At 38.8% G+C, this 12,253-nt stretch overlaps 1 protein-coding gene across 1 annotated transcript; it reads right to left on the reverse strand.

The window, feature by feature from the left end:
* Nucleotides 1–9,196: 9,196 nt before the first annotated feature.
* Nucleotides 9,197–10,668, reverse strand: LOC131649339 (uncharacterized). The gene is made up of 2 exons (XM_058919102.1): nt 10,222–10,668; nt 9,197–10,129 (listed from the first exon to the last, which is right to left on the reverse strand). The coding sequence occupies exons 1-2, from the start codon at nt 10,666–10,668 to the stop codon at nt 9,197–9,199; spliced, it is 1,380 nt and encodes a 459-aa protein (XP_058775085.1).
* Between the last annotated feature and the right edge of the window lie 1,585 nt (nt 10,669–12,253).

The raw sequence follows: 12,253 nt of genomic DNA on the forward strand, positions 1-12,253 counted from the left end.
TTGGAAGTCACTTGCGCATAGAGGAATCTCTACGAGCGCATGAGGATAACAAAGGAAAAGGCAAAGAAATTGCTGAACCCTCGGTTAATATGATCGAAGAGGGTGGTAAGAACGATAACAACAAAAAAAAGGAAAGAAGCATGCTTTCAATAACAAAAAGGGCAATTTCGGTGTTAACAAGAAACCGAAAATAGAATGTTGGAAGTGTGGCAGAACAGGCCACTTCAAGAAGGATTGCCATTTCGGCAAAAAGCACGACAACATGAACGCAAGTGGTTCAGGAAAGGGGTCTAAGGACCAATCCGAAAACCAAGGTCAGAAATCAATTTGTGATTTGAATAGTTTGATTAAACATTCAGTTTCACTAACTTCTGAGGCATTTTATGTGCAGGATGATGCTAACGCGTGGTGGATTGACTCTGGTGCCACAACACATGTTTGCAAGGATCGTTTCTGGTTCAATACTTTTGTTCCAGTGGAAGATGGTTCTGTTCTATACATGGGAGATGATCACTTCGCTCCCGTTGAAGGCAAAAGAAACGTGGTGCTAGAATTCAGTTCTGGAAAGACTATTACTTTGTTTAATGTATTGTATGTTCCTAAGTTACGTAAGAATTTAATTTCTGGTCCTGTATTGAATAAGCTTGGATACAAGCAAGCGTGTGAATCCGATAAATATGTTTTATCGAAGTCTGGTGTGTTTGTAGGATTTGGATATTATAATAATGGAATGTTTATGATGAATTTGAATGGAGTTCCTAAAGATTCTGGTTCTATATTTATGTCTTCTTTGAATGTTATCAATTTTTCGTTATGACATGCTCGTTTAGGACATGTACATTATAAAATAATGCATGAAATGTCTAAAGACGGTTTAATTCCTGTTTTTAATGAAAATAACGAAAAGTGTAAAACTTGCATGTTAACAAAGATCACTAGGTAACCTTTTAAAAGTATAACAAGGAAATATGTCATTCTTGAGTTAATACATAGTGATTTATGTGATTTGCATGCTACTCCATCATTAGGGAATAAAAAATATTTTGTCACTTTCATTGATGATGCATCTAGATTCTGCTATGTTTATTTGTTGCACACTAAGGACGAAGCCTTAGATAAATTCAAAATTTATAAAACTGAAGTTGAAGTGCAACTGAATGTGCTGATTAAAACATTACGTACCGATAGAGGTGGTGAATATTATGATCCTGTATTTTTCCAATCCGTAGGAATCATTCATGAGACTACGACACCTTATACACCTCAACAAAATGGTGTGGCTGAAAGGAAAAATAGAATTCTTAAAGAAATGGTAAATGCCTTGTTATCTTACTCTGATTTGAGTGAAGGGTTTTGGGGAGAATCTATGTTAACGGCTTGTTATTTGTTAAATAGGGTTCCTAATAAAAGGAACAAGACTACCCCATATGAACTTTGGTATAAGAAACGACCCAACTTAACATTTCTACGTGTTTGGGGTTGAAGGGCCGTGGTTAGACGCTCGGACCCAAAAATGAAAACTTTGGGCGAAAAGGGTGTAGCTTGCATCTTTGTTGGATATGCTGAACACTCCAAGGCTTATAGGTTTTATGTTATAGAACCTAATGACTCGATTTCTATTAACACAATTATAGAATTAAGAGATGCCATATTTGATGAGAATTGTTTCTCTTCTATACCTAGACCAAAGATATCTATACCTAATTCAGACGAATCTCTAAGGGATGATCATTCATATGATGTGCCAAGTGAGACACTTGAACCCCGTAGGAGCAAAAGAGCTAGAAAATCTAGATCTTATGGATCTGATTTTCAACTATATTTAGTTGAGGGATCAAAGGATCAGATTGAAACTCAATACTATTATTGTTATAGTACAGAGGAGGATCCAGGAATGTATGATGAAGCTGTGAAATCTCGAGATTCTATTTTTTGGAAAGAAGCCATTGATGAAGAGATTGGTTCTATCATGGAAAATGATACTTGGGAATTATCTGATTTACCACCAGGCTGCAAACCATTGGGTTGCAAATGGATCTTCAAAAAGAAGATGAAAGTCGATGGTACAATTGACAAGTTTAAAGCTAGATTAGTTATCCAAGGCTTCAGACAAAAAGAAGGGATCGATTATTTCGATACCTATGCTCCAGTTGCCCGTATCAGTACTATTAGATTGTTGATTGCCTTGGCGGCTATTCATAATCTAGTGATTCATCAAATGGATGTCAAAACAGCATTTCTGAATGATGATTTGGAAGAAGAAGTGTATATGAAGCAACCTGAAGGATTTGTAATGCCTGGTAATGAGCATAAAGTGTGTAAGCTAGTTATGTCGTTGTATGGGCTGAAACAAGCTCCGAAGCAGTGGCATCAAAAGTTTGATGAGGTTGTTTTGTCTAATGGTTTCATTCTAAACCAAGCTGAAAAATGTGTATATAGCAAATTTGATACATCCGGTAAAGGAGTTTTCATTTGTCTATATGTTGATGACATGTTGATTTTTGGCACCAACCAAAATCAAGTTGATAAAACAAAGAATTTCTTGTCGTCAAAGTTCTCCATGAAAGATATGGGAGAAGCAGACGTTATTCTTGGTATTAAGATTAAACGGGAGAATAAGGGGATTGTAATTACGCAATCTCACTACATTGAGAAAATACTCAAGAAGTTCAATTATGAAAATTGTTCTCCAGTAAGTACTCCCATGGATCCAGGAGAAAAGCTTATGCCAAATACAGGTAAACCTTGTTAGAACAAGATTTGTTCTGATCAATATTCTTAGTTTTGATGATAACAATGTATATGAATTTTGTATGAGATAATGTGGTACTCTAATACTATGCAATTTCCATTTCAGGAATCACATAAAGAGTATGCACAAAATCAGCGCAAGAAGCACTGACTCGGAAGGTTCAGCATGCAACATCAAAACATGCTCTGGCAAGACATCAGAAGATGGTCAAGCAGAATCAGAACATGGTCAATGGAAGCATCAGAAGAACTTGAGATCAGAAGCAGAAGCACTGAAGATTCTCATGGTATCATGCTAAGAAGCACATCAAGGTCAGAAGACAAGAAGATGCTCTGCACCAAGCTGTTTGACTCTGATGATATTCAAACGTTGTTTACACAAACATAAGATCAGAAGCAAGTACAAGATGGCAGGCTACGGTGACTGACAAAAGGAACGTTAGAAGCTATTAAAGGCAACGTCAGTAGACACAGCGAAAGCAAGGCTCGAGGTAGTTGACAAAAGAGTGAAACATTAAATGCAATGCTGTACGGATCACACAACGCATTAATTGCTCCCAACGGTCACCTTCTCAAGTGCCTATTGTAGCAACCTGCCCTAAAAATATAGACTTTTAGAGGCGCCACCTATTCTGAAGGGCGAATAGGAAACCCTACGCAGATATGAGATTCAGGGTAAGTTTATTATAATCAGGTCGAGGGAAGGTGTTAGGCACCCTCAACCCTTTCTTATGGCTTTGAATCTAAGGTGACAGTTTTATGGCTAAAATTATTAAGGCAAGGTTCATGCTTTCAAGGATTAATAATTAAGGGAAACGAATCGGGAAAAATTGAGATTTAGAGGGAAGGGGACTCGCCTTGGTTATCCAAGTGCCTACGTATCTCCTTAGGAGAATCAGAGTCAACGTAGTTCGGGCACAGGGTTGTACGCCTTAGGATTGAATTTGGGGTTTGAAATTGTTTAAAGGCTTTTTGAATGGCCTGTCATAGTTTTGAAATTGATTAGAATGTGGGAAAATGTTTTGAAGTTAGCGTACAACCCTGGTTTGATTTGGCACCGTTAGATGCGGTGACCAATGGATTTGGTCATCATAGCTAACGGATTAAAGGCATTGCTGATTGCTCAGATCGATAGATTGATCATCGCGGGCAGCAAATTGAAGGTGTTTTAGTTGGTGTATTTTTATCTCTCGTCTAAAGCGACTGATAGCTTCAGTCGGGTCGAGGAGAGAATTGATCGAGAGTTATTTGAATTATTAAAAAATAATTAATTTAGACAAATAATCTAAATATCCTAAGTTAATCTAATTAAATAGAATTGAAATGATTGTGTGAAAAAGATACAAAAACTTTAGGTTTTATTATGAGGAAGAAAATCTAACTAACATTTCTTGATGTTAAAACAACCATTAACAAGAAACATGCGTGAGACTAAACAATTGAATAGAACATGCTCAAACAGTAAACCAAGGGGTGTGACTAGGAGATGGAGCACTGGAGATTCGTATGGGCTCAAAGTCTGGGTCCTACAACCATTTTGAAACAAGCTAGGGGGGGTGCGGTTCAAAAAAAAAACAAAGGGTGGTGGATGGTAAAATCACTTCGGGCCTAACCCAAGACACCAAAATGCCTCCCATCCCTTTTGTTTCATTATCTATTATGGTCTTCACAACACAAACCACTTTTTCTCTTCAAAATGGAACTACAAACCTATAAATGAAACTATGTTTCTAACAGTAATGAAATCTCTCCATCTCACTTACAAATCAAAACAACAACCATCCAATTTAAGTCAAATCTCTTTCTTAACAATAACATAAAACATACCATGGATCTGAGCCAAAGAGAAAGAGGAGAAGTGGATGTTGCTTGCAGTGGCGGTTCGCGCGGAGTCGACGGCAGATGTGTGCGATCGGAGAATCGAGGCGGGATCTGCGTAGTCGACGGATCTGGGACGGAGCTTGGGGCTGTTGCCGTCGTGTTGGCCGGCTGACGGCAGCTTTGCGTGTTGCGTGTGGATCTTATTTCTTGTATTCAGGAAAGTGTTAGCTCCGATTCGTCCTCTAATCCCTTCCCTTCTTCTTATTTTGCAGGTTCAGATGAAGATTAAGGTGTGACTTCGACTTCGCGACGGCTCCGATTTTCCAGAATTTCTCCTCCCCCTTCTTCTTATGATTTTCTTGCTTTTATATTATTAGGGTTAGATTAGATTAGGAAAGATTTGATTCAAGTTAGAGATTCGATTCGTTTGTAAATTGATTTGTAAGATTTTCAATAAAATTATTTGATTCAATTCTGTTTTGAGTTTTATTCCAATTTGATTTTGAGTTTGCTTGTTAAGATTAGATTTGATTTTGTTATGTTTTGTTCCAGATTTTGTTTTCTGTTACGCGTTTGATTGAGGATCCATGGGCCTGGGTTTGTGACGATGGAGATTAGGGTTTCGTGGGTGATGTCGCAGCGGCTATGGTTTGCTGCGTGAGACTGAAGACGAAGGTGAACAGTGGCCGGGTCGGTTCTGACCCGGTCGACTCCTGATCCGTGTGTGGCCCAAACCAATGGCCCAATAATTTTCTTTCTGTTATCACTTTGTGGCCCAAAAGACAACAAAACACCAATCACCAAAAATCCATTGATTTGCTTAATTTAATTAATCAATTAATCAGTAAAAGTAAGCTAATCAATCGATAATACTCCCCTAATAATAACCCAATAAAATAATATTCTGATAACCAATTATATTAATATTAATAATAAACTTGATTAATCTTTACTAACCTAATATTAATTTTAAAATTAATATTTAGGAATTAACAAATATTAATAAGCTATGATTAATAGTAATGTAAATGGTTAAATGGTGATAAGCAAATGGGCCTATTGGGCCTTAATATTTTCTATTTCTAGCAAGACACCCCTCTATTTTTTTCTACGAACCAAAAAGAAGACAGAAAAAAAACCCAAGTGCCAATTGAATTTAGAGATTTTTGCTATTTACACCCTCTCTTTTCTTTGATCAAGGGAATTTTATAGGAGAGCGAGTTTAATAATAGGTATACTAAACCCTATGGCTCCTAATTTTTAACACCCTTAATAAATTAAAATTGGAATTGCACCGGGTAAATTTTGGGGTATGACAACTGCCTCTATTTAATTACCTTGGATTGAATGGCGTGAGAATACGCAGGTCTCACGCTTTTTGAATCGAAGAGTTATTAAATATTGGAAGACCCCTGAATTTACCTTGTGCTCAAATATGAGAGAAAAGAATCGTCCTGCTAAAGCCTGAGTCTTACATAGCGAGGACTTTGTATGATCAGCTTGCTATATTGCTAGCAAGCTTTCGCAGTTTGTGAACCCCACTTACTATAGTTCTAGCAAGTTCCCCTGCACCAATAGGATTACTTGTCATAGTTTGGACAAGTTTACTTGTATAGAGGATTGTCTTGTAAATGCGTATGCATCCTGTGTATGCATATGATCCTGTTATTTGTACAATGCAAATGTATGCATGTTCACATATGTAAATGATGCGTGTGCGCGAATGGGTATGTATGATAATGCTTATGTATAATGCTTATGCGTAGTTTATTTGTGAGTAAAAGGAACGACAAGGTTGTTATCATCGGTAAGGTTACCGGGATACGTCAATCAGGCGATTGGAAAATAGACACTTAGTATGGTTACTGGCATCGGTAAGGTTACCGGAAAGCATCAATCAGGTGATTGGAAAGAATACCTCAGTAAGGTTACTGGCATCGGTAGGGTTACCGAAGAACATCAATCAGGTGATTGGAAAGAATATCTCAGTAAGGTTACTGGCATCGGTAAGGTTACCGGGAAACATCAATCGGGTAATTGGAAAGAATGTCTCAGTAAGGTTACTGGCATCGACAAGGTTACCGGAGAACATCAATCAGGTGATTGGAAAGAAAATCTCAGTAAGGTTACTGGCATCAGTAGGGTTACCGGAAAACATCAATCAGGTGATTGGAAAGAAAATCTCAGTAAGGCTACTGGCATCGGTAGGGTTACCGGAAAACAACAATCAGGTGATTGGAAAGGTATCTCAGTAAGGTTACTGGCATCGGTAGGGTTACCGGAAAACACCAAATTGTATGGTTTTGGTATTGATTTCTTTGGAAAAATTTGTATTTGAGGGGGTAAAGTGGCATAAGGTTGGGAAAGCTTGCCGACAGCACCATTAAGAATAAATGATTTGTGGAGAATACTGCTCGGGATAGTTGAGGCATAAAGAGTTCTTCTGGAGAAGTGACACTGACCTAACCGGGGACGTGAAAGGTACTTGATAAGACTTGAATATGGTTTATGCTTCGATGCATGTTTTTAAAAAACTAACTGTAATGCTCCACCTGAGTGGAAATGCTATGCATTTTGGAGGATGCAATGCGATATGCAATGATGTCTATCAGGAGCTCAAAGGCTGAAGTCTTCTGACTGTTGAGGAACGCCAATCATCTGGATTTAAATCTCGACTCTCGCTGAGGGTAAAGATCATGACTTCGCGATATTCTCTTTGTATACACAAGTTGTTTTAGCCTGGCCTGAACTTTATTGGATCAAATAATTGAAAAGGAGGAGATGCCCCTGCCTATTGTCTAGCCCAAGTCGGCAGGGCTTTTGAAGAGATCGCCTCGAGAGGATTTTCAGGGATCTGTGCCATCGAGATAGAATGCCCCAGTGTCGTGAACTATGAAATAGTGCCCCTGACCAATCACCGTTAGGGATGGTTTCAGCCATGCTGGAGTAACAACCCCTGATTACTCAATACTTTGAGACATTCTTCGAACCTTGAGTGATTGCCCCATTTTTGGATTTGTAAAAGATATGCCCTTGAGTGTTATTGCTTCGAGACTCGACCCAAGTCAATTGGATCTTAGGGTGGATGCCCCTAGTCAATAGGATATATGTATACCCTTGTGATCATTGGGATTTTGCCCCTGGTTAGGAGAACCCCCTGGACGTGGTTCCCCCATCCAAGAGTCTTTATTAAAAATGATAACCTCTATATTCTCACTCAACGGAGTATTCAACTGCTTCTCCGCCCCTTAGGGTAATCCACTTTGAGATATTTTGCTCCCAACTTGACGGAGTTATGAAGACAACTTATTCTTGGGGAAGATGCACCTTTTTATCAGAAATTCATTATGGAATCTTCTTGGATGTCACGCACTCGTTCATATGCCAAGGATGTTTATTATGAGAATGATAATTCTAATACAAAGTTTATGTTTGTCTTGAAACTTAAATTTTTTTTTTGAAATGATGTCGTAACATCGATTTTTTTTTATTTTTATGAAAGGTGGTATGATGCCAACTCAAAAGTTTCAGCAAGCCTCGCAGGAGTCAGATTACCGTACTCTCGTTTAGTATGCTTTCGAATAAACCCTACTTCAGTTAGGACTTTTGAAGGTTGTAACGTGGCCGGGTTCACGGTTTTAGAAAAAAGATTTATGGCTCAAAAATATTTGGTGCCCACCCACTCTCCGTGATGTTCTCCAATCCTAAGTTCAATTAACTCGACCTGAGTGTTCATCCCTCCAAAGGAATTTTGGCATGGTTGAGGAATCAATGAGGATCTTCGGGCATGGCAGTCGCTCACCTTTTCTTCCTTGATTTTATAGTCACACGACTTTGTCCTCACCTGGAAATTTTATTATTATTTTTTTTTGCCTTTCACTTTTTCTTCTTCTTCTTTTTCTTAACAAGTCACGTGACTTTGCATTTGTCTTTGATTTGCTGGAAGTGATTGCGACTACCTCATTCCATGATTGATGGAGAATTACCATTGTGGCATTGTTATCTTTTGACCTCTTGAAGAATAAAGGATAAACATTGTGGTTTTGACATTCCTCAACCTTTTGACAGATAACCATTGTTGTATCTTTAGATGCATACCCTTAATGAGTTTTGAACACTCGGTCAGATTAACCGAACACTATCCTGCCCCTGGGTTAAAAATGAAGGTTTTTTTCTGAATAGAAATGAAACTTCTACTTCAAGGCTCAAAGGGGTTGACGAGGGTCTATCTCCCTTATTTCTCCGGTGTTTGGGGATTTGAAACAATGCCTGTACATCATCAGCAAGGTTTTATTCAAAAGCGCACCGTTTGAAATTCTTGGTATCATGCTCATCATCCCCCCTCCAGAGTTACTTGCCTTTTTTTATTTACAAGAGTTGAGTACAACAAGAAAATAAAAGCGAATGGATTGTTTCAAGACAAAAATATTCAATGTATTATGATTATTATTCAAAAACAAACGAGTTTTGCATACGAGAAAGTGCTTAATGAAACAAGAAAATTACAAATGAGAATGCAGAATGAAACACAAATTGCCAACATTGAAGAGACTTGACTCTGTCTGGATCTATTGCTTTAGAAGGTACATCTTGCAATCTTGACCTCTGCTCAGGCGTGGGGAATTCAATTTATGCGCAGACCGTTTGGCGTGAAGCAAATTGCCTTGGAATCAATGAGGTTTTGAACTGTGCCTTTGAATACGTTGCAACCTTCAATCGAATGGCCAGGTGCCCCTGAATGGAACTCACAGTAGGCGTTGGGATCATATCCTTCAGGATAAAGAAAAGGAGGAGGCCCAAGCTGTTTTAATTCCACTAAAGAATTTCGGAGTAAATGAGAGAGCAACTGACTATGCGGCATTGGAATTGGTTCATATACCTTTCGTGGCCTTCTTTGATTCTTCCCACCCTGTGGTCGGCGATTTTGTCTATATCTCTGCTGTTGTTGCGGAGCATACTTAACTGATTGATTATACAGAACAGGCTCTTGTTGCACAAATTGAACTGGTGGCTGGCTAATAGTTGCAGCGCAGATTTGTGGAGCATCCTGATCAGGAGTAATTTCTGTCATTTGATAGCAAGGGATCTGAACTGGAGAATAAGCATGATCTTTCTCTTCAACTTCGGAAATTGTACTTGTTTCTTCACCATCTTGTTCTGGGAATTCAAAATTAGTAGCAGTGTTTTGAATCCTACCAGTCATAAGACCGTGCTCAATTCTTTCTCCGATGACAACCAAAGTTGAGAATTCAGAAGCGGCACATCCAACCATCCGATTCAGATAGGGGTCTTGTAAAGTGTCCATGAACATGTCTATAAGTTCACGTTCCAAAAGAGGAGGTTGAACCCTGGCAGCTAGCTCCCTCCATCTTTGTGCATATTCTCTAAAGGATTCGTCAACCTTCTGAGTCAAACCCTGAAGTTGAATTCTGGTAGGAACCATATCACTGTTATGTTTGTAATGCTTGAAAAAGGCTTTGGCTAGATCTTTCCAAGTGCGGATGTTGGTCCTTTCAAGCTGGGTATACCATTCAAGAGATGCCCCACTAAGACTATCCTGAAATAAGTGCATTAGAAGTTTATCATTTTCTGCATAAGGAGCCATCTTGTTGCAAAATGCCTTGATGTGTGTTATTGGGCAAGTGGTACCCTTGTACTTCTCAAAGTCGGGGCTTTGAACTTAGGAGGAATCTTGATATCAGGCACCAGGCATAAACTAGCAGCATCTAAACCAAGGCAATCACGATCCTCGATAGCTTTCAATCTCTTATCCAAATGACGGAGCTTACCCTCATCTTCATCCATTGGAAACTTAAAGGTATCATATGACGAAACAGAAATATTTTCACGGTGCGGAGCCTCGTTGACGGGAACTCGCATAGTGTTTCTAACATTCTGATTTAAAGGGACCTCTTGGGTAGGATTGACGACTTTCTGATGAACGCCACTTGGATCAACAGTAACATCCGGCCTCTGAACAGGTTGCCTTAACTCTTCTTGTCCACGGGTAACGATTTGGATAGCTTCCAAAAATTGACCCATAGTAGTCCCTATCTGAGCCCTAATCTCTGCCATGTCTGTCTGAATTTGCCCCATGATTAACCTCGAATGTCGGGAAATCAATTTTGCAGTCTCTGATTCCAGATACAAGTTAAGATGCAAATAAGCTCCTGGCAGAAATGCATGTCATGTATGAATGATAAACTCCTATGATGCAATGTGTGGTTGTCGTTTTTTTTACCTCCCCGTTTCACTTGGGAGGACGGCACGCTAGACCCTTCACGCGAAATTTGGAAGGAGAATGCGCCCGTGGTGGGATGAATTTTGTTTCAGTTCTTCCTACGATATCACACGAACTTTCTTATTGTCCTACGAGTAGGAAAGGGAAAAAAAGATCTCAACTAAACCCTAGGAGTTTGCTAAGTGTGGGGATTACACCTAGACTAGAAATTCTGGAGTCCGGGGAGTCGGTTATACATAGGGAAGTGTTTAAACACCCTACATATCTGTAGTACTCTACAGGAACCTTCTCTGTGTCATTGTGATTGTGTTTACTGCTAATGATTGGGAAAGTTTCTCCTTTGTATTAGGAGAAGGAATTGAATTGAATAAAAGAAAGACAGACAGACTGACAAACTGACTATTTTTGGTATTTTATTAGCTCGCTGAGATTCCTTGTGAACCTCATGCCTACATATCCCTAATGGAAGTCAGAGCTTAATGTAGTTCGGGGAACTAATTAATTATTAATTATTTTTGGGTGCCTTGCTTGAAGCTCAAGGTTGAAGCTTTGAATTAAATCTCTGTTTACAGTAAAGAGACATGAAGTCATCTTTATAGAGAGGTATTTCTACTATTCCACCACAAACATTAAAAGAGTGACAGAATAACTGAATTCATTTCATTCAAGAGGGGGACCTTACTTGTGTATGTGCAAGTATACCAGTCAAATGCCTCTTAAATGAAAGAAAGATGCTCATCCAAATTAGGGAAAGTTACCACATGTCTGGGTTTTACTGCCAGCTCATGCCTTTCAAAATCCTAAATGGGAGACTTGATTAAAATGAAATGTAATGTTTGTTTGTTTGAATGTGGTGAGATAGAAGAAAGATCTCTCTATAGAGATAAGCTATGTCTATCTACTGTATAAAAGATTTGATTTTTAACTGGCTTGTATGAGGCCCAAGCTTGAGGCTTTTTGATTGATTGATTATGATTCTGGGAGAAAACTCCACTGAGGATTAATTTACAAGGGATTTTTATGTTCTGTACAAAGCCCAGAATTGAGGCTGACTCTACTTGGGGAGTGTCTATTTTGATGGATTTTATTTGGTGTTCTGTACAAAGCCCAGAATTGAGGCTGACTCTAGTTAGGGGAAATATTATTTTCTGCCTTGTATGAAGCCCAAGGTTGTGGCGGACTCTTAAATAAACTGAGTATGGATGACTCTATGGGAAAAGATCCTAGATGTTAGGAATCTTTGACACATGAAATATGGTTTATCTGCCTTGTACAAAGCCCAAGGTTGTGGCTACTGAACAATGAAGGACTCACTAGGGGAGACTCTATTATCTGCCTTGCACAATGCCCAAGGTTGAGGCTGAATATTAACAGGGAGTTTTATTGTTTTGGTGCCTTGTATGAAGCCCAAGGTTGAGGCTAACTGTTTTTTTTTGTTGG

This window comes from Vicia villosa, linkage group LG2 (assembly GCF_029867415.1).
Source record: "Vicia villosa cultivar HV-30 ecotype Madison, WI linkage group LG2, Vvil1.0, whole genome shotgun sequence".
NCBI lineage: Eukaryota > Viridiplantae > Streptophyta > Magnoliopsida > Fabales > Fabaceae > Vicia > Vicia villosa.

Excerpts from the sequence above, each read along its gene's own strand:
- LOC131649339 (XM_058919102.1), bottom strand. The coding sequence starts at position 10,668 with ATGGGGCAAATTCAGACAGACATGGCAGAGATTAGGGCTCAGATAGGG. Across the intron at positions 10,130-10,221 it reads CGACTTTGAGAAGTACAAGG|GATAGTCTTAGTGGGGCATC; the intron begins GTACCACTTGCC and ends CACTTATTTCAG.